This window comes from Aquarana catesbeiana, linkage group LG01 (assembly GCF_042186555.1).
Source record: "Aquarana catesbeiana isolate 2022-GZ linkage group LG01, ASM4218655v1, whole genome shotgun sequence".
Classification (NCBI taxonomy): Eukaryota; Metazoa; Chordata; class Amphibia; order Anura; family Ranidae; genus Aquarana; species Aquarana catesbeiana.
Window position 1 is genome coordinate 457,274,169 of NC_133324.1, and position 23,420 is coordinate 457,297,588.

The 23,420-nt window shown below is 39.8% G+C and overlaps 1 protein-coding gene across 1 annotated transcript in view; it reads right to left on the reverse strand.

Moving 5' to 3' along the window:
* MUSK (muscle associated receptor tyrosine kinase) overlaps positions 1 to 23,420 on the reverse strand; it is a 278,906-nt gene that overhangs the window by 168,344 nt on the left and 87,142 nt on the right. The window contains exon 3 of the mRNA XM_073591125.1: positions 15,482 to 15,633. Coding sequence (XP_073447226.1) covers positions 15,482 to 15,633 — 152 coding nt within the window. The remainder of the gene's footprint in view (positions 1 to 15,481; positions 15,634 to 23,420) is intronic.

A 23,420-nucleotide genomic window follows, 5' to 3' on the forward strand; every position in this document is an offset into this window, starting at 1 on the left:
GACACCCTGTCCCGCTTGGACACAGCCGGAATTAATCTTAATCTAGCTTTAATAACCAAAGCTGAGAAACATCTGCGATGGACGGGAGCGAAATTCTACTTTAAAAAAGATAAACCTGGCTCCAAACTAGCAGCCAAGCTTACCCCCAAACCCTGAATCCTAGCCTTCCCTAAAATTTGCACCCCATCAGATTATGGAATTGTTTCACTGGTTTTACTCGCAACTCTATAAAGAGGACCCTCCCCCTCCATCTGCGGCAATTGACTCTCCCTATTCCCGTAATATCAAAGAGCCACAGAGACCTGCTAGATGACCCCATATCCACTACAGAGGTTCTAGAGATAGTCAAATCACTCAAAATTGGCACCTCCCCTGGCCCAGATGGATTTTCAATCTGCTACTATAAAAAATTTGGCCCCTCTTTAGCCCCCTATATGGCACAGTTTTTTAATTCACTAGGGGATGGAACTCCAGTAGATAAGGACCTAAATACTGCATACATCTTGGCAATCCCCAAACCAGGGAAATGCACGACTAATGTTAGCAACTACCGTCCAATATCCCTTATTAATACCGACCACAAAATCAGGATCAAAAGGCCTCCAGGATGGCTAGCTTTACCCCAAGATACATCCATAAGGACCAGGTTGGCTTCATCCCTGGAGGACAGGGCCCGGACCAAATAAGGAGAGCCATAGATATAATCTCCATACTTCACTCCAAATGGGAGGGGGGCTCCCCACAAAAGGGATTCCTGCTCTCTATAGACCTGCAGAAGGCTTTTGATTCGGTATAGTGGCCCTACCTTTTTGAGATCCTGGAATGATGGGGATTTGGCCCCAACTTCAAAGGTATAGTTACCTCCATCTATTCAACTCCCAGTGCACAGGTTCTCTTGATGGGCAAATACTCAGATTCTCTAGCGATTAGAAAAGGGACAAGACAAAGGTGTCCCCTCTCCCCGTTAATATTCGCCATTGCTATGAAGACCCTAGCTATAGCGATCAGATCTTACCCCGACGTTAAAGGGGTCATCTGTGGCACCCAGGAACACAAATGTGCTTTGTTCACAGATGATTTGCTTCTATTCCTCACGTCCCCATTAACATCTACACCAAACATTTACAAACTGCTTCAAGAATTTGCCAACAATTGAGAGGTTCGGTCCATGGAAGGAGGCATGCTGCCTAGGGCTTCAGAAATTACCAGGTTTTCTACATAATACTCCACGTGTAACTCTGCCTGGATAAGGACCCTACGGAGACCATTGCAGCATTTGGAACTGCCTGTTGAGGAAGGAATCCGGATGGATGTGCGAGTCAGCCGTCCCTGCATGAAGGATCTTGCACATATGAGCCCATAAGATCTCCACAATAGGGAAACTACAGATCTGGTAAGCGGCCTTTGGGTACATTTTTTGCCTGACTTGTGGGAGCATATAGTGAAGAAAACATCTCTTATTTTCTTACTTGATTGAAGGACTTGATTCCAGCAAAGTTCTATATTTTTGGGTGTCATCTGATATGGACGCTATCAAGCCTTCTGCTGGACTATATGTGTTTTTTAATTCAGTTTTTAATTTTAGTTTGGTATTAATCATATGGTGTTAGTTTTTACACTGATTTTTTATATCACACATATTTGACTTTTCTTTGTATTTTTTTGCATTTTTTAGGTTGCGCATCTAAACCCACTTTACACAACAATTTAGGCCTTAAAGTCAATGGCACCAAATCTGTTGCCCTAAATGTGTCTGTCACACCCCAATCAGTAGAACAATTGAAACAACATTTCCCATTCACCTGGGAATCTGACTCCTTACCGTATCTGGGGATTAAGCTAACACAGAATATGAGCAAACTGTATGGAGCCAATTACCCTCCCATATTCTGGAAGTGTGGGAAGACCTGAAGGCTTGGTCAAAGATAGGCATATCCTGGCTGGGCAGAATAACTGAGGTCAAAATTACATTTGTACAAATGCCCCAAACGCAAGGGGGTCTCGGTCTCCCTAATATTTGGTGGTACTATCAGGCAGCACAGTTGGCACAAATATCAACAGTATACTCCAGAGGACCCAAACCTGACTGGGTAGCTATAGAAAGGGTAGCAGCCCCCCGACACTCAAACCTGCTGTGGTGTAACCCAAAAGCACGGCCCCCAATCCTATCGCCTACCCTTTCTCACTCAATAGCCCTATGCAACTACATACACAAACATCATTCGGTGACCTTTACTATGCACCCATTGGCTCATTTATTCAATAACCTCCCCCCCCCCCGGCTTGAACATACAGGCCTTTCGTTGGTGGCTGAACAAAGGCTTATTCCGCATAGGACACTTTCTCAATTCTACAGGCCCACTGTCCCTGAGCTACTTCACGCGCCAACTGGAGATGCCCGCTTCAGAGAGGTTCAGGCTCACCCAAATCAGGCACTTCCTAACCTCGATCTGGCCAGATAGAACAGAACCCTCCAAGTCTACTCTCTATGAACAATGGTGTGCTAGCCTTATGGATCAGAGGGGGGGCATCTCGATTATGTACACCTTGCTGGCAAACAGGGATGACAAGCCTTCATATGTCCGGGCAAGGGAGCACAACATGGAGATCTCTTGGGACAGCAATACCTTGTTTCAGGCTCTACAACGCACCTACAAAGGTATGCTCAATGTATCACTAATTGAAGACAATGTTAAACTCCTCACCAGATGGTAATATGTTCCTGCTAGGCTGGCAATAATGTACAGAGATGTTTCTCCTTTATGCTTTAGAAACTGCAGCCTGGTGGGATCCATGTCTGGTGGTCAGATCCTACTGGAACAAGGTATTCCGTCTCCTAAGGAAAATCTGTGGAGTGGCGATACCTCAAGATCCCACTATTGCTCTGCTGAACCGTAATACATGCACAAGCATGTGCAAACCTTGGTCTACTTTATCCTCTTGGGTGCCAAGATTACACTAGCGGGGGCCTGGAAAAAGCCCTCTATCTCATTTCTGGCAGCAAAGAGGAAAATATCCTGGATTATGTCACAAGAACAATTAGTAGCGAAGCTTCTGGACAAAGTACCTAAGTTTGAGGCCATCTGGGAACCTTGGGCAACCTACTCTGGCATTTCTGTATGCCCGGGCATTACACCAGACTTTCAGATCCTCCTCGATTCCACCCTCTCCTTTCTTTATTCACTATATTTTCTCTCTTCTGCTCTCTCAGAGACATTATGATGCCTCCCTCTCCTACTTCTCTCCCATTTTCTACACATATAGAATTTTTATAGTTTACGCTTGAAAAGGAGCAACTGTCCCCCAAAGCGAGCCCTGTATACCACTAGGGTATGGAGGGGGGCCCTGATCTCTGGGCTGCGGGGAGGGAAACACACACTCACAGTTTGATCCCATGGGGGTGATGTGCGGCTGCCTCCTAAGGCAGGGGGTTGGGGTACCTCACCCACCAAATAGGTGGTGATTTACTATCCCAATATAGACTTGAGCCTCTGGGAAAAGTTCTCCACCTAGAGGACCTGAATGCTGTTAGTGCTCCTCTTCACTATAAAAGTTACTTCTGATCTACGTTTTGGAATTAAATATTAGCATATTGTCTCATATATAATTTGTTACAGTTGACACTTTGTTGCCGAGCAGGCTGATATATATTTGTACCCTATTATTTGATCTACATGAAAATGTAATAAAAAATATGTGAAATAAAATATCTGTAAGAATATCTATATTGTCTGATCTCTTTCAATGCCCAGGTAGATTACAGAGAACACATATTGTTTAAATCCCTTCTTTATTTTATATGTTGAAAACCAAAAAAAGTTTAAAAAATATGAAGCATTACATAACAATAGTTAGCAAAGTGACACTATAACAATATCCTTTTCCTTCAAAAATAATTCATATTATTTATTGGCCCTGTAATCTATATTTCATGAAACCATTTCTTACTGTGTTTTTCTGCTTCACTGTAATGTGAAGACCGTAGTCCCTAGTCCAGGGAACAAGCAAACAGTGGGTGGTTATGTTCCTAAAGTGGGACTATGGAGACTGAATGTAGCCACCCTCTAACAGCAAGGCAGATCACAGCAGAAAAATAAAAAAAAAATGTAAAAAAAAAAGAATTGGACATTTGGAGGATCCAAATACATTTGAAGAATATTCTTTAATGCAAAAATTTAGTGTCACTTTTATTGCTCTGTTGAAAAAAAGCCAGTAACACATTTCCCTGTATTCTCCCCTCCCCTATTTGCTCTCTTCAAACAGGGCTATATGATGTGTTCAAGTCATACAATTAGCCTTAATCATCCTTGTCATGCATTCACAAGTGTTGGCCAGCCCTTGCCGCTGTTGTTGGCCACCAGCTTTAGTGTGAATTTATATTATATATAGCATTGAAGATGCAGGGAGTGTGCACATGAGTAGAGTTGGGCGAACAGTTCAAGCCGAATTCAGCCCAAACATCGCCTGTTCTCCCGTTTGGTGAACACCCAAATTTGTGGGGCACTCAGTAGGATGTTTGAGTAACTGTGAGGAGTTACAGGGTGCAGGCACCACCAACACCCAAGGTCCAATTTTTCCATACCTATGTGACATTTTTTAGGAGCGCTTTATTTTTTTATCCACATTTTTTAACCACTTCACCCCCCGGAAGGATTTACCCCTTCCTGACCAGAGCACTTTTTACAATTTGGCACTGCGTCGCTTTAACTGCTAATTGCGCGGTCATGCAATGCTGTACCCAAACTAAATTTGCGTCCTTTTGTTCCCACAAATAGAGCTTTCTTTTGATGGTATTTGATCACCTCTACCTTTTTTATTTTTTGTGCTATAAACTGAAAAAGACCGAAAATTTTGAAAAAAAAACAATATTTTCTACTTTGTGTTATAAAAAAAATACAATAAACTCAATTTTAGTCATACATTTAGTCCAAAATGTATTCAGCCACATATCTTTGGTAAAAAAAAATGTCAATAAGCGTATATTTATTGGTTTGCGCAAAAGTTATAGCGTCTACAAACTAGGGTACATTTTCTGGAATTTACACAGCTTTTAGTTTATGACTGCCTATCTCATTTCTTGAGGTGCTAAAATGGCAGGGCAGTACAAACCCCCTCAAATGACCGCATTTTGGAAAGTAGACACCCCAAGGAAATTGCTGAGAGGCATGTTGAGCCCATTGACGGGCCATGGGTATATGTGGAATTGCACTCCAAAATACATTCTGCTGCTTCTCCTGAGTATGGGGATACCACATGTGTGGGACTTTTTGGGAGCCTAGTCGCGTACGGGGCCCCCGAAAACTAATCACTGCCTTCAGGATTTCTAAGGGCGTAAATTTTTGATTTCACTCCTCACTACCTATCACAGTTTTGAAGGCCATAAAATGCCAGGACAGTTCAAAACCCCCCAAATGACCCTATTTTGGAAAGTAGACACCCCAAGCTATTTGCTGAGAGGCATGTTGAGTCCATGGAATATTTTATATTTTGTCACAAGTTGCGGGAAAATTACAAACTTTTTTTTTTTTTTTTTTTGCACAAAGTTGTCACTAAATGATATATTGCTCAAACATACCATGGGCATATGTGGAATTACACCCCAAAATACATTCTGCTGCTTCTCCTGAGTATGGGGATACCACATGTGTGGGACTTTTTGGGAGCCTAGCTGCGTACGGGGCCCCGAAAACCAAGCACCGCCTTCAGGATTTCTAAGGGCGTAAATTTTTGATTTCACTCCTCACTACCTATCACAGTTTCCAAGGCCATAAAATGCTAAGATGGCACAACCCCCCTCCCCCAAATGACCCCATTTTGGAAAGTAAACACCCCAAGCTATTTGCTGAGAGGCATGGTGAGTATTTTGCAGCTCTCATTTGTTTTTGAAAATGAAGAAGGAAAAAAAATGGATTTCTTTTTTCTTTTTTCAATTTTCAAAACTTTGTGACAAAAAGCAAGGTCTGCAAAATACTCACCATACCTCTCAGCAAATAGCTTGGGGTGTCTACTTTCTAAAATGGGGTCATTTGGGGGGGGTTGTGCCATCTGGGCATTCCACGGCCTCCGAAACTGTGATAGGCAGTGAGGAGTGAAATAAAAAATGTACACCCTTATGCCCCGTACACACGGTCGGATTTTCCGACAGAAAATGTGTGATAGGACCTTGTTGTCGGAAATTCTGACCGTGTGTAGGCTCTATCACACATTTTCCATCGGATTTTCCGACACACAAAGTTTGAGAGCAGGATATAAAATTTTCCGACAACAAAATCCGTTGTCGGAAATTCCGATCGTGTGTACACAAATCCGACGGACAAAGTGCCACGCATGCTCAGAATAAATAAAGAGATGAAAGCTATTGGCCACTGCCCCGTTTATAGTCCCGACGTATGTGTTTTACGTCACCGCGTTCAGAACGATTTTCTGACAACTTTGTGTGACCGTGTGTATGCAAGACAAGTTTGGGCCAACATCCGTCGGAAAAAATCCTAGGATTTTGTTGTCGGAATGTCCGAACAAAGTCCGACGGGGCATTAGAAACCCTGAAGGCGGTGCTTGGTTTTTGGGGTCCCGTATGCGGCTAGGCTCCCAAAAGGTCCCACACATGTGGTATCCCCGTACTCAGGAGAAGCAACAGAATGTATTTTGGGGTGTAATTTCACATATTCCCATGGCATGTTTGAGCAATATATCATTTAGTGACAAAAAAAAAAAAAATTGTCTTTTTCCCGCAACTTGTGTCACAATATAAAATATTCCATGGACTCGACATGCCTCTCAGCAAATAGCTTGGGGTGTCTACTTTGCAAAATGGGGTCATTTGGGGGGGTTTGAACTGTCCTGGCATTTTATGCACAACATTTAGAAGCTTATGTCACACATCAACCACTCTTCTAACCACTTGAAGACAAAGCCCTTTCTGACACTATTTGTTTACATGAAAAAATATTTTTTTTGCAAGAAAATTACTTTGAACCCCCAAACATTATATATTTTTTAAAGCAAAGGCCCTACAGATTAAAATGGTGGGTGTGTCATTTTTTTTTCACACAGTATTTGCGCAGCGATTTTTCAAACGCATTTTTTTGGAAAAAAACACACTTTTTTTAATTTTAATGCACTAAAACACACTATGAAATAAAAAAGATGATCTTAGGCCGATGAAATAAAAAAGATGATCTTAGGCCGAGTACATGGATACCAAACATGACATACTTTAAAATTGCGCACAAACGTGCAGTGGCGACAAACTACATACATTTTTATAAGCCTTTAAAAGCCTTTACAGGTTACCACTTTAGATTTACAGAGGAGGTCTACTGCTAAAATTACTGCCCTCGATCTGACCTTCGCGGTGATACCTCACATGCATGGTGCAATTGCTGTTTACATTTGACGCCAGACCAATGCTTGCGCACAGGGGTGCTTTTCTTTTTTTTTTTTTCTTTATTATTTTTGCATTTTTATCTTATTTTTATACTGTTCCTTTCATTTTTTTTTTAATCATTTTTATAGTTATGTCAGGGAATGTAAATATCAACTATGATAGCAATAGGTAGTGACAGGTACTCTTTTTTGAAAAAAATGGGGTCTATTATACCCTAAATCTCTCCTCTGCCCTCAAAGCATCTGACCACACCAAGATCGGTGTGATAAAATGCTTTCCCAATTTCCCGATGGCGCTGTTTACATCCGGCAAAAGTCGTGAAATGCTCGTAGCTTCCAGTAACTTAGGCCATAGAGATGATTGGAGCCATTCTGGTCTCTGATCAGCTCTATGGTCAGCTGGCAGAATCACCGGCTGCATTCTCAGGTTCCCTGTTGGGACAGGAGAGCTATAAAAAAACATGGAAGACGGTGGGAGGGGGGACATTCCCTCCCACTGCTTGTAAAAGCAGTCTAGAGGCTAATTAGCTGCTAGGATTGCTTTTACATGAAAGCCGACCGCTGGCTGAAAAGAATGATACCAAGATGATACCTAAACCTGCAGGCATCATTCTGGTATAACCACTCAAAGTCCAGCAACATACCAGTACGTTGCTGGTCCTTGTTGGGCATATATTGTAATCTTTTTTTTTTCATGCAGCCTGTGGGCTGAACGAAAAAAAGAGATTGATTGGTGGGTATGCCCACCATTAGAATACCTCCCTTCATCCACCCACTTCTAATGATGGGCATACATGCACCATTTATATATGCCGAAGCATTGGGGCATCCGCATCAAAAGTTAGGAGCAAATCGCTCCTCCGCCCCCGCTGCCCCCATGCTTCGGCATATATCACCTCTGCTGGAGTCACGGCTTTATATATAGTAAGAGCAAACGCTGTTGCTGTCAAGATAAATAAATCCCCGCTGCAGCTGAATGGCGTACCTGAAAACAACAAAAAGGTTAACAATAAAACACAGTAAACAGTAAAGTATAAAAAATTGCATACCTGAAAAGCAAACATGATAAAACATAATAACAATAAAACATTGCAGAATAGAATACAGTAAAAAAGAGCAGAACAATAGTGAGGGAATAGAGAGAGAGAGAACAATAAAATGACAACTATTTTTTTTTTTTAATATTTTTTTGTGTTTTTTTTTTTTTTACACTTCTTTTTGTACTGTAACTTTTATAACTGTAACCGGTTCCAGGTTCGGGTCTCTCAAAATGTGATCGCATCTTGGGAGACCATGTGAAAGTGTACCCAGTCTGTGCAATGCTGTACCCTATGCTAATATTCAACCAGTGTATGGTAGCGTTCAAAACATTCACCAATGCAAAGACCAGGATTGTCAGGACAGGAGGGACAATAATAGCGGGTGTCACGCCTATATCCGCGCTTGCTGCAGACACATCTTTTTTGAGGGGGTTCGTTGGGTAGGGATACTCGGGAGGACATAAAGAAAATGCCTCTCATGCAGCTGACTGCATTTGGTTGGGGATGTGAATGGGGGAAGTACGGGTGCTGCAGAAGTGGTGGGTTCCCAATTAGGATTGGCGAATGCAGCAGGAAGGGCATTATGGGCACGACGGGCCTGTGTTTGTCTTCTTCTTGGTGGCAGTGGGACACTACTTGTGCTTGCCACCTCACCAGCTTGAACTGCACTTATGGGACTCGCCATGTCACCAAGTGTTACTGCAGTGCTGATTTGACTACGACTGGGACATACTAGGCCGCTGGTGCTTGCCAGTTCACCAAAACGCTACCAAAAAAACTGTTAGCGATCACAGGGATCAGGCCTGACTCTGTGAACACTGCAGTTATGCGTTTAGTGTTTTGTGACAGTGATCGATCGATACTGCACTTGGGTGGGCTGGGCTGGGCGGAGGGGCAAAACGCAGGTGCTAGCAGGTATCTGGGCTGATCCAGCTAACACTGCATTTTTGGGAACCCTAAACTGCTGGGGACGCTAGTATAAATCTGATCGGATCAGATATTGATCCGTTCAGATACTATACCACTAAGGGAGGTGTATACTGCGTGCGTGGGTGTTAGCGGTACTGGCACTAACCTGACGCTGCCTGGGGCGACGCAGACCCTATCTGACCCTAAAACCTAAGTTATATCACCGCCGGGTGATTAGGGGGCTAAACCTTTATTAGGTAATAAACGGCGGGTGCCCTGACACTATAAAAAATAAACTAACTAACCTGCGTCACCCGTAACAGTTATTCGCTGATCACTGGTGAAAGGGTTAACTAGGGGGCAATCAAGGGGTTAAAACCTTTATTAGGTAGTATATGGGGGTCCCTGACGCTATAAAACGCTGACGGTGAACCTAAATATTTACCTCCCTAACTAGCGTCACTAGTGACACTAACACAGCGATCAGAAAAATTATCGTTTAGTAACACTGGCGACGGGGGGTGATCAAGGGGTTAAAACTTTATTAGGGGTGGTTAGGGGGGTACACTAGACCTAAAGGGGGCTAACACTAACTGCCCTACCACACTAACTGTCACAAACTGACACCAATGCAGTAATCAGGAAAAAAAACTGCTTGGTGTCACTGTGACGGGGGGATGATTGGGGGGTGATTAGGGGGTGATCGGGGGGTGATGGGGGGTGTAATGTGTGCCTGGTGTATTTTACTGTGTGTGTTGTGTTGTGCAACTCACTCAGATGTCTTCTCTCCTCGGCGTCAGAATGGAAAATACCAAGCCGAGGAGCGATGACATCACTTCCTCTGCCGCTGTTTACTATACAGCAGCAGAGGAAGAATCTCATTCGTGGGGAGTGATCGCGAGCCCGTATCACTCCCCTAATGAATCCGACTGCCTCGGGCACCAGGGGGGGCGCAATGCGCCTCCAGCCCGCGGGAGGCAGATCACGTACCAGGTACGTGATTTTGCCTGCCTGTGCCATTCTGCTACAGTATATCTGCGTTAGGCGGTCGGCAAGTGGTTAAGAGCAGAATCTAATCCTGTGTTTGCCAAGAATAACTGTTAAGGGTTATGGTGTGAAGGCACCACCAACACCCAAGGCCCAATTTTTCCACACCTGTTACTTATATCCAAAGTCTGTGAATGAGACACCAGACTTTATGTAAAAAAAAAATTTTAATCTTGGCCTGTGTACCATAATTTGGCTTCTTCACATAAGGTTTGCTCACTGTGGTGCAAAACTTTATTATTTCCATCCAAAGTCTGCCAAAGAGACACCAGAATTTGTCCAATTTATCCCAAAAAATCTCTAATCTTCTTCCGAGTGCACTAAATTGTGGCCTCATCATATAGACTGGCTCCCCAAATCGCTTACAAAATAAAGAAAGCTTGCAGGGAAAATAAAATTAAATGCCATTTTTTTTCTTTATACATGTCATTTTTGCTGCAGCAGGTTCTATACATGGTACAGATGCCCTACTTTACAGGCAGACTAAGGGGACTCTTAACTTAAATTCACTGCTCTTTTAAAATGATATATATATTTTTTTATTTGCATTGATACATGTCCCCCAGGGCAGTACCCAGGCCTCCAAATCCCTTTTTATGGCCAATAACTTGCATATAAGCCTTTAAAATGGGCACATTTGATTTTTCAAGTTTGGGTCCTATAGACTTTAAAAGTGTTAAAAGTCCCTATTTTTTTACACAGTATTGGCTACCTTGCCGATGAGCCCATCTCTTTTTTTTCCCTGACCTTTTTCCTTTCACTTTTGAGACCTCTTTTTTAATATATATATATATATATATATATATATATATATATAATATATATATATAATATATATATATATATAATATATATAATATTTAATTTGGGGTTTTGGTACCATATACATACTTTTTCACTGTTTTATTTTTGTCTACTTTTTACGCTTTAACTTGATCACCTGCTCCAAATTCGCAATCCTGTTCTAACATTCTTAGGGCAATGCATACCAAGGGGCACATCCATGTTGTCAATTATATTTTGATCGCACCTATGGTCTCCGTTATTTACCTAAGCTTTGCCCTTCTTCTTTTTCCCTCCTCTGTAATTTTTTATTATGAAAATTAAAAAAATATATATATATTGTTAAGTAACATTTTAAAGAACTTTTTGTTTTGTAGGATGGAAGTAGACATTATTCACTGTTACTGCAATTGTTTAAAATTTAAAGTGAAGTCTAGTGATAGGGTCTCTTTAAATACTTAAAAATAAAATTGACCCTGGATCATATTTTCCTTTTACTTTCAATGGTGATTAAAAATTTTGAGTTCCCCTTACACTTCATGGATGAGCATACAAAATTTTTATGAGCTGAAATGCTCTGAGTTTCTCATCTTAACTCTCCTATCTCTCTATTGTTTTTGTGCCAGCTGTTTAACCGGTAATAACGAAATCCTAGATCGTTGAAATGGGATTTGGTTACTAATTAGTGCAAAACACAAAATCAAGTATGCATGAAACTGATTGTTCAATCTAATTTAAAGGAGAATTTCTGGTAAAAGAATTATCTCAATAATAAGTAAGCCATGAGAATAGCCATTTAAATGTGTCTGCATTTTGTTTGGCAGAAAAGCTATCATCAGTATTCATTTCTGTATAATCTAATGTCCTGCTTGTTAAATATTATCCTTATCTGCTGCTACTGTAGTCCTGGCCACACTCAGGAAGGCCATACATTAACCAATTTCTTTCCTTCAATTGCGGGTTTAAGGAAAGAAAATTGCTCAAGGGATACTTCTCCAAATGGCTATATGCCTCTCTATGCCGTCCTCTGCACACCCCTCCCAAGGACGGCATAGAGAGGCATATAGCCATTTGGAGAAGTATCCCCTGGTTCCACCACTAGGATATACACATATATAGAGGTCCAAAAGAATGGTGTGAAAAATTAACCCATGTTAGGTTTACTTCACCTATGAGTTAAGAGTCCTGTGAGACTGTTCACTAGAAGAGACGATTTGTGGCACTATCCTTTATGGACTTAATTCACTTCTCTGGCTATGAAGTTTTTTGAGCATTTCTTCACTTTAATATAGGACGTTATTTGTTGGTGAAGACTGGAGTTATCACCCTCCCCATTCTTTCCCCATCTGTCCATTTTTCATCTTTTTTGCTGAAACATTTATCATTTTAGAATTTTTTCACTATTATGGATACTTTTTGTTATCATTTTATATTTTATACTAACACAAGTTTATTTATGGACATCTGATAGCATCCTTTTGTTTTATTTATTTATATGAGTAATTTGTTGGTTATCCTCAGTTATACACCTCTTATTGCACTTTATTTAAATATAGTGCAATTTACACTTTAGAGTGCTTTGCATTTTTCACTGCACAAGATCACTATTTTTAACATGACTAACTATGTAATTATTATCTATGAAATTACATGCAGCCGCTATTCAAAAAAACAGTCCAGCTCCTTTTATTGAAAAATGTTTGGCAGGAGGCGGCTGACACGGCCACGTCATAACGAATTTCAGGCTTTTTACCAGGAACTGGCCAAAATTTGCATAGTGTATGCAAGGCTTAACTTACTAAATTGAAATATTAGACCTCAAGGTATACAAACAGAATCAATCATTTTTGAGCCCATCTGGCTTTAAAGTGGAAGTAAAGTCATTTTCTTTAAATTTGTAGCTACAGGTAAGCCTATAAAAAAGGCTTACCTGTAGGTACAGTGAATATCTCCTAAACTTGTGGTGTTTAAGAGATATTCACAGTAGATGCAGCTGGTGAAGTCATACCGTGCCGGACCTTTTAGAGCAAAGTGGTCCACGGACCCGGAAGGAAAACTGGGGAAAGAAGGAAGCCCTGACTATGGTGACAGCGGAGGAGTGCTTTGTTATAATATGCAATGTATATTAGAGGTAAACTGGATGGTTTCTTTTTTTCACAGAAGGGGCTGCAGCCTTTTTGACCTTGTCTTTGGGCTATGCTACAGAGCGAGGCTGATTTCCTAAAGTAGTTCAGAATATATATACAATATTATGTGTGAATATTAATTCTATTAAGCAACCATTTGAAGAGAAAATCACTGTCTTCTTATTTCATCTGCACATGACTAGATAATTCAAATAAATATTTACACAATTTATTATGTGAAGATCCTGAACGCCTTTTATAAATCAGCTTGTTTGTGTTCTAGTTGTTGTTACAGTACATGAAGCTCCTAATCAACTGTTCATAGCTTGATCTTATGTATAGTACATTTGTTTTAACTGAAGTGCTATTTTAACACAATTGTGCCACAGTCTGAAAAGAAGATTTCTATTATTTGTCTGGTGGGTACTGAGCCAAAACGACCTAACTTCAAGAAAAGACACCATTGCTATTCAACACTTTCTGGGTGTGTTGGACAGTGTGACCCTCTGCTGCGCCGTTGTTGTTTCTTCATGCAGCCACTACATTGCTACAGAACACGTGTCTTTCTATTTCTTGAAAGAAAATAAAAACTTGACTTGCTGCACACTGGGTAGGTGACCATTAACCTTTTTCTTATTTAGTCCGTCCATGCTTTAATTCAAAGGTCTACAAAGTGGAAGGTTAGTGAAAATAAATACTATAAGGTCAGACTATGAGTTTTGGGTAGCACCATCTAGAGCGAACACAGGCTGTAGCATGGCCCAGAAACAACAACAGAGGGTATGTAAACTCTCAGGCCCCTTTCACACTGGCAGAGTCTGCCAGCAGATCCGCCTGCTCAGTGGAGGATATCTCCACTGATCCCTGCTGAGCAGGCAGATAACAGGTCCATGTCCACTCTGCATCTTCTTCTATGGGCGATCTGATGTAAATGGACCACCTATCCATTTACATCCAATGACCATTTGATCCGCCAGATGGATGGGGAACAGATTCCCCATGCGTCTGTTTTTAGTGGATAAGATCAGATGTCGCCGCACATGTGTCCGTTGACACCCTCCACTCCATAGAGGGCATTGGATGATCCAGTCAGAAATCTCACACGGGGGGAGAAGCCACTTTCCTGTTGTGAGTGATGGAAGATATTGATGAAGTATCAGACCGTGTTGGCCATTGATAGCAGTAGAAAAATAAAAAAAGGAGTCATTACCATTCGTTGGCTGAGTAAATTGTGTGATGTAAGCTTTCACAAACACTTAGAGGTTGTCTTTTATTTTAAAAGACAACCTCCTAAAAAACTGACAGGCAGACCCAATCGCCTGTGTAAAAGAGGCCTAAAAATAAAATTCTCCTATTTAATCCTTTTTGAACTGTTGAATATACTTTTGGAGTTTTTTTATTATATCTGTTCCATAGGTACAAAACAATATACCTGCTGATCCTCCCAGAAATCTAGTGGGCCTGTACTTTCTCAAGATACATAGTTAGTCTGGTTGTAAAAAGACACAAGTTCATCTAATTTAACCAATAAAAGGGAAACAAAATATAAATTAAAATAATCCTAAAAGTGAGCTTTAACTTTACTACTACTACTACACTTTTATCAGTTAGCATTGTTCCCATTTTTTTCTGTGGATTACAAAACTCTCCCCTCATTGTTATGGAGATTAGGAGTGGGGGTCGTATAAGATGTTTGTAGTTAAGCCTAGGGTGGCACTGCTCCTCCATAGATACATTACAGCATTGTCACCCTTAGGCAGGAAGTATATCACTGGCAGGATCACCAAGTGAAAAGAAAGGAAAAAAGGGCAAAAAGAAAAATGAATGCAGCCACCACATCTAAAAACTGGTAAGATGCAATATATTAATTTTTGTTTTTGAGTGTAGATGCACTTTAAGTTTACATTTTAGTTTAATAAATTTAGGAGAGGGATTTTTTTTTTTTTTTTTTTATAGCTGATAAGATAATACTATAAAAATGTAAACAGATTCATAAAAGTACTGTTGATAACTACCAGTACAGTGAATATAAGGACCCCATATTTTTAAACACACATATCTCAAAGCTGGATTTACATCAGATGTTTTAAAAGCATCTGACAAAATTTGACAGGCTTGCTTAATTGAGTTTAAAGGAGAGAACAACTGTTGGCACAAAGTGAACTCATTTTTATTATCATTGACACTTACTCATTTTCACTTGTAAAGCCCCACAGCTTTCAGCGGGGTCTCCCACACCATTTTTAGCCACGCAGCAGTATACGCCATCATCTCCTTCCTCCACACTGAGAATGGTCAGGAGTTGTCCATTTTCTCGAATGCTGTAGCGTGTGTCAAACAACCTGTGGGCAAAATGTTAGATTTACTACTATTTATTTTACTAGCTAACATACTAACACCACATATGCACTCAGTGAGGGTGATTTACCAAAGGAACAAAAAGTTTTCCCTTTGTAAAATAAATGTTACTCAGCTATTTTCCTTATGAAGTTACATAGCCAAGTGAATAAAGTTAAGTTGTTTTTACTTCAATCATCCAATCAATGTATCTTTCTTGTACATGGTTAGGCATTTTGAGTACACCTTCATCTTATTCATGAACATTCATTTTGTAAAGTGTACATTGTCTACATCATTAGTAAACCAACTCCATAAAGAGCTAGTTTAGATAAATATACTTGCCATTTAGCTTAAAGTATAACTGACAGCAACACATTTTTTTTATTTTAGTTATGGATAGGAAGGAGATGGTTTAGAAAACCTGTCAGGTTTTTATTGCTGTCTTTGTCCTCATTAGGGAGATTCACCCTCTCTAACTATCCTGGTGGCAGTTATCAATTTAAAGTGAAAGTAAAAGAAAATTCCAAATTTTGAGTGGTCATCAGAACAGGAATATATAAGAAATCTTCCAATGTAGGGCACTAGTTCTGGAAACCCTGGAGACAACCAGAAATTCCCTCTGTAGGGATTTCCTCTCAATTCTTGTTATGCCTATGGGACAGGATGTGAAGGGATATCTTCTCAATGGACAAAGATGGCAAAATAATAAATAAACCTGACGAGTGCAACTATAACGACGTGTGCTTGAACCCCATCTCACTATGCACTCACCAGAGTTTGGTCTGCAACTCCAAATGTCCACCAGTACCCTCCTTACTGATGGACGATTACAGTTGCAGAAAAAAAAATACAAGTTATCAGTAGCTAAGGAATATCACTAATGTGACCTTTTTTTATGGAGCTTTTGGAGTTTTAAGTGGAAGATTGTGCCACAAACAAGATGAAGCCTGGTAGATGGTTTGCAATAGGGATCTAATAGAGGGGTTAATACTACTTATACTAATACTACATATATCTGGTGAGTGCATAATTGGTGAAGGATTAACATCACTGGAACTTTTGTGGCACTTGGTGAAACATGATATATAAAATACACTGGTGCCACCAGTGCAAAAAATTTCAGCTGCTGTTCCAAACCAATTAAGCTGTGTAATGCTCAAATGACCCACAGGAGTGTTAGCTCCGTGTGTGTAAACAGCACTTGCAAATGCAAATCAATTAAATAAAATAGTAAAATTATATAGTACACTATAGTACCAATATGCAATTCTCAAACAAAAAACATAATTGTGATTGATAATAAATGATGATATTATAAAACAATTGTGCAATAAAAAGAAATAGTGAAAAATAATGAAAGTGCTCAGTCCCAAATATTGGTGATAATCAATATGCCAAATTCTTTCGGCTGAGTTAAAGTGCCTTGTGCTATCTTCAGCTCCAACATCCACTTTAGTGCCACCACTTCACCACGTGTGTGATATAGATCCCCACTCACCAAATGCAGTTGACCCTCTTCTTGTATAATAAAAGGAGTAAAAAACACTTAGTGGTCATTCAAAAAACCAGGGTACTCTCCAAACATCTCTCCAGTGTTCTCTCTTCAAGGCAGCATCACCAATGGCTAAGAAAGCGGATCCAAGTGGATTAGAAAGAAAGAGAAGTATGGGCTCCTCACAGTGTAAAAAGCTTTAGGTTTTATTTAAAAATATATCCGTTTCTGGTAGCATACATGAAGGTTTAAAAACATAGGCATCCGATTAGTGCAAAAAATGAAGAGGTGAGCCGCTGGACTCCAGCGTGCACTTCACCTGCCAGGAAACCTACGCACCATGTGTTCCTACTTGACGCGTTTCATCACTACATAATGTCTTCAGAAGTCCAACTTTTGAAGATGTTACATAGTAATGAAACGCTTCGACCGGAGCGGTGCTGGAACGCCGTCCTGTCTGAGGAGGAGCTGAAAGAGCTGGTGGACGAGACAAAGGGGCTGACAATATACAGGAGGAAGGAGAGGAAAATACATATATAAATGTGGATCTGGGTCCTGTTTTAGAGCAGTTTAAGCTGTGAATGCAAGATACCCTCTTGAGAGGAAAGCTCTCTGGTGAGTGCAGTAGCATAAGGGGAGTACGGAGTGAAGCACCAGTACAAGCATGACTTTGTGACATGCACGATTAAAGAGCACCTGTCACCTTAATTCTTAACCATATATGGACTGATTATTCATTTAAGGACGTTTTGCACATATCCCATTTATATTGTCATTTTAATTTTTTTTATAATTTTTGGTTTTAAAAGAGCACCTGTCACTACATATAACCATCTAAATGTTGGCATACTTTAAAAAAGGGATTAACTCCAGGTATAAAGCGATAATTCTCCCACTCTACAAGACTCTGGTCCGGCGCACCTGGATTATGCTGTCCAGTTCTGGGCACCAGTCCTCAGGAAGGATGTACTGGAAATGGAGCGAGTACAAAGAAGGGCAACAAAGTTAATAAAGGGTCTGGAAGACATTAGTTATGAAGAAAGATTGCGAGCACTGAACTTATTCTCTCTGGAGAAGAGATGCTTGAGAGGGGATATGATTTTAATTTACAAATACCATACTGCTGACTCCACAATAGGGATAAAACTTTTTCGCGGAAGGGAGTTTAACAAGACACGTGGCCACTCATCAAAATTAGAAGAAAAGAGCTTTAACATTAAACTACGAAGAGGGTTCTTTACTGTAAGAGTGATAAGGATGTGGAATTCCTTTCCACAGGCGGTGGTCTCAGCGGGGGGCATCGATCGCTTAAAAAAACGATTAGATAAGCACCTGAACGACCTCAACATACAGGGATATAAAATGTAATACTGACATATAATCACACACATAGGTTGGACTTGATGGACTTGTGTCTTTTTTCAGCCTCACCTACTATGTAACTATGTGTAAAAGTTATATGTTATTTTTTCCACTGGTCATGGTTTCATGGTTTGGAAACACTAATGTGTAGTTTCATAATTTTATTTAATTGTAACGTGTAGATATTTCATTGCAATTTATAATCACAGAGCACTAGGCACTTTTTTTAAGGGATTTCATTTCACACATATTATTTACAGGGAATCACACCCATATATATATATATATATATATATATATAGATATAGATATAAACAGTGGATATAAAAAGTCTACACACCCCTGTTAAAATGTCAGGTTTCTGTGATGTAAAAAAATGAGACAAATATGAATCATTTCAGAACTTTTTCCACCTTTAATTTGACCTATAAACTGTACAACAGTTGAAAAACAAACTGTTTTCTTTTAGGGGGGGAAGTAAAAATAAAAAAAACTAAAATAATGTAGTTGTATAAGTGTGCACACCTTCTTATAACTGGGGATGTAGCTGTGTGCATAATTAACCTCCCTGGTGGAGTGTGGCTCGGGGTGAAATTTCAGTACCATTAGCTGTAACCCAGAGCCACACTCGGGATCGCATCGCAGGATCCAGGAAGAGGTTACTTACCTTGTCCCCAGGATCCCGGAATGTACTCCCACTGTGTCTGGCGGCCGGATCCTCCCGATGCTCTATGTGTTCCAAGTTCCGTTCTCTGCGAGCGTCGCGACACATGGGGGCAGAGCCCAGCGGCAATTTTTTGTGCTGGCTGTTTGAAGAACTATTTGTTTATTTAGATATTTAAGATTAAGTAGTGCAGCAGACCTTTTACAATATTTTTTGACACCTTGTGTGATAGTAGCTCCACTCCCACCTGCTCACTATCTAGTTTTGTGTTTTCTATAGAACAAAATTGTGTGCCTTCAGTTAAATCTTAATTTTAGTTGTTGGGGGATTTATGCATCTACGCAGTGGCGATCTAACAGTGAAAACAGCACATAGGGAAATATATATGCTGGGATATAGGCAAAATATTGTATGTGTGAGTGCATATGTGTGTTTGGATGAGGGTAATCATAGGCATTTTCGCCATGAAAGACATATCTATGATTCTAGAAGAACTAGGAAATCACTGGAGTTGATGTAAGAATGAGAATGTAAGTGTTCTGTTCAGCTATATTTTTGCAAGCATACTAAGGCTCCAGTAGACTGAGCACTTATTTCATCTGTTTGGTTAGCTGCGTTATCGGAAGTTTCACTGACACACATATGCTGGATCTGAGCATATATCATAATTGGAAACAGTACAATATGAGGGGACATCTTTACATTTACACACATCCCTCAGCTCCTGGTTATATGAACACTTCTACTCAACTGTTTAGACAAGTAGAAGGTGAGCAAACGGAAAATGTTATGCTCAGCTGTTCTGTGCAAGCACAATTTAGATAAACTCATTGGAAACACATCTACGCGCTGACAACTGCCAAAAATGTGTTTGATGACCGTATTTTATTTCTTTTTTTCCATTCTAGGAAAAGCCTGTGAAACGCACCATGGTGGTGAAGTGAAATGTACTCTGTAATTACACTTTTATCTAAGTCCCCCTAATGAATACTACTACTCAAGGATTTCAAAGTGGACTCCATGAAATATTAATATGATGAAAAGCTTCTGGCTGAAAGTTATTCTACGTGAACTTGTACACATGGAAAAGCCCTGTGAAGTTGTATCTGATACTGGGCTGTGAGAAATATGGAAGCTGCCATTTCTGACCTCAGTTTCTGATAATACTGGTTGTCTAGCTGTCATGTTAACGCAATAAGTTACTAAACTGAAACAAGCATGCAGATCAGGAACCTTGTCTTCACTTGCAGTGTTTTGCAGACAGCACTGAAGCTGTTAAATTAGCATTATAGCCAGGCAACTAGCATAACCCTAAGGAAATCAGCATCGGCTGTAAGAATCTCAGCTTCATTAGAGTTCCAGGCTAACAGATAAACACATTACCTGCCAAAGAATTTGTAATTCTGTTCAGGTAGTCTTGTAATTTACTCACTTCATCATCCTGCATAGGTGACACCAGTATTTCTTCTATTTTTTTTTTTTTTTTATGTAGTGACATAAATTTGCATTTTCAATACTGTGGCATAAGGCACATTCTTGGAATTATAATGCATGCCAGAAATTATAAAGCAATTTATCTATTTCTTTGAAATAAGAAAATGTTAAGAGCTCTACAATCGCAGAACCAACCAATGTGTGATTCATTATAGATCTGTGTTAATTGGTGCAGCATTACACAGCAGAGTGCAGGCTTTGAGCTAGCTTTTGCCAAATATTCATCCCCTGCTAACATAGTTCAGCGGCTGCTTAGTGTAATCCATGGGAGTAATATCTATTGTTGGGAAACTTATAAATAGAATAGGAGGCATTAGCTGTTGTAATTTAGTGGACGAGATCAGAAACAGTTACCTTGTTTGACATTTGTGACCTATAAAAGAGAACATTATGAGTTGTACAAGATATCTGTGCATTCACTAATAGAGGTAAACAAATCAATTTGCATCCAACCAGCTCGCTCTAACAAGCAGTTGTTGAGAAGGACTAACTTACCTGGTACTTTATGGCAAGGCAGAGTGGCAGTTGGCTAACACCAAATAAGGAAGCATAGCACATCCTTATTAGGCCAATAGCATTATAATGGCATCAAGTCATACCCTCATTTTGACATTAACCTGGGGATGGGCAAACATATAATTTATTTTAGGTTTTCCCCAGGCATCTAGAAAAAAATACATGTTTTCCCATTCCCTAGTTAATATGAAAAAACAATGGTGTTATTTTTCCTCTAAAAATCACTTAAATGTTAGCTCTTGTTGATAACAATCAGTATTCTGCTTATAGGAATTCCTTTTACAGGGTGACAACTCTTATGCCCTGTACACACGAGCTGACTTTTCGACCGGACTGGTCCGATGAACCGAATCCGGCGGACAATCCGACCACGTGTGGGCTTCATCGGACCTTCAGCAGACTGTTTCTGTCGAAAATCTGACGGACTTTAGATTTGGAACATGTTTTAAATCTTTACGTCTGAACTCCGCCGGACCAAGTTCCTATAGAAAAATCCGCTCGTCTGTATGCTAGTCCGACGGACGAAAACCGAAACTAGGGCAACTATTGGCTACTGGCTATGAACTTCCTCATTTTAGTCCAGTCGTACGTCATCACGTACAAATCCGTCAGATTTTGGTGTGATCGTGTGTAGGCAAGTCCGTTCGTTCAAAAGTCCATCGGAAGTCTGTCGAAAGTCCGTTGGAAAGACTGTCGGACCTTTGTTGCCGAAAAGTCTGCCCGTGTGTACACGGCATTACTAATTGCCTTACATAGCAGTCATGACTTTGTCACCCTTGAATGCATACACATACCATGGGACTACATGCAGCCATGCACATCATACCTGTAGGTTCCACTGGGACTTAGCAGTAATGCCACTGGCAGTGATCTACTACTTACATTTGTGACTTCAACAATTTTTTTCTTTCTTTTCACACTAAGATTTCCTGCAGCTAACTACAGTGCAACACAATCATCATCATATTGATTCTGTCAATGATTGGTATAAGGGTTTTCTAATGGCTCCTTAAGCAGTGAACAATGATGAATTATCTCCCACTTGCACTGGCCACCAATTCAAAAATGCAGTTTCCACTAACCAAAGGGGTCACTTTTAAGTTGGCTACTAATGTAAGGGAATGTCTATTTCAAGATTATTACTGAAAATTATTTTGTTGCATAAAGCAGCGATGATACAATTTTTTTTTTTATTTTTGTTCAAAAATTTTTTATTTGAAATATCAAATAATAACAATTACAATATATCTGACAATATTTTCGGAATAGTATTGTATAATACAGAAATAGTATTCTATAATACAGAAAATACAGGTAAATATATTACTCTAGATTATGACTGTTAAAGAAAGGATCCATTTTGAGGAAGTCCATTATAATCAGGGTATTGTAATAATCCTTCTGCATATTAACAAAATATTAGATTGTCACATATAGATATATTGTTTTCCGGTTGAAAATCTCAATAGATTATAGTTAACATAGGTATATTTAATTTGATGTTTTGTAACTATCAATAATATTAACGATAACTACGATTATGTAAAATTACCTGTTAACAAATAATATGTGTAAAAGATTGACTAGAAAAAGAAAATAATCTGTGAAAGAAAAAGGAAAATAATAAGAAATAAGAGTATAGGGGTAGGGAGGACATCAGGGTTCCGGAGGCAAAAATTATTTAGAGACGGCAATAAGAAAATTACGTGCGAGGGTGTCATGATACAGATTTTAAAAAAAATGTCTCCCCTGAATGTTACATATGCTGGGCAGGTCATATATTTCTTATATTTAAAAATTTCTGCAACTTACTAATCATGCTATTTTACCATGAACTGTAGGTTTAAAAAATTCTTGCAGGAGTCCCCCAAGGCTTGATACCTATATCAAGAGTTCCTTTCATGTAGACAAGCTGAGAAAGGCTGTATTATACTGATCACTAAAAGCAGAAGACACTGTCAATCTTCTACTCACAGATCAGAACCGAAGGCCGGCCAAAGACTAAACAATTTTCTTTCCTGCAACCACAGGTTGCAGTAAAAAAAAAAAACGTTTGATTCCTCCAGCAACACAGTCAGTGTTGATGGGGGAATCCCTCCTGCAGAGCCATTGGGGTTAATTTACTAAAGGCAAATAGACTGTGCACTTTGCAAAGTGCAGTTGCGCCAGAGCTTAGTAAATGAGGTAAAGCTTTACCTCGCAAAGAATACCCAATCACATGCAAGGAAAAAACAAAAATAAAAAAAGAAATGCATTTTTGC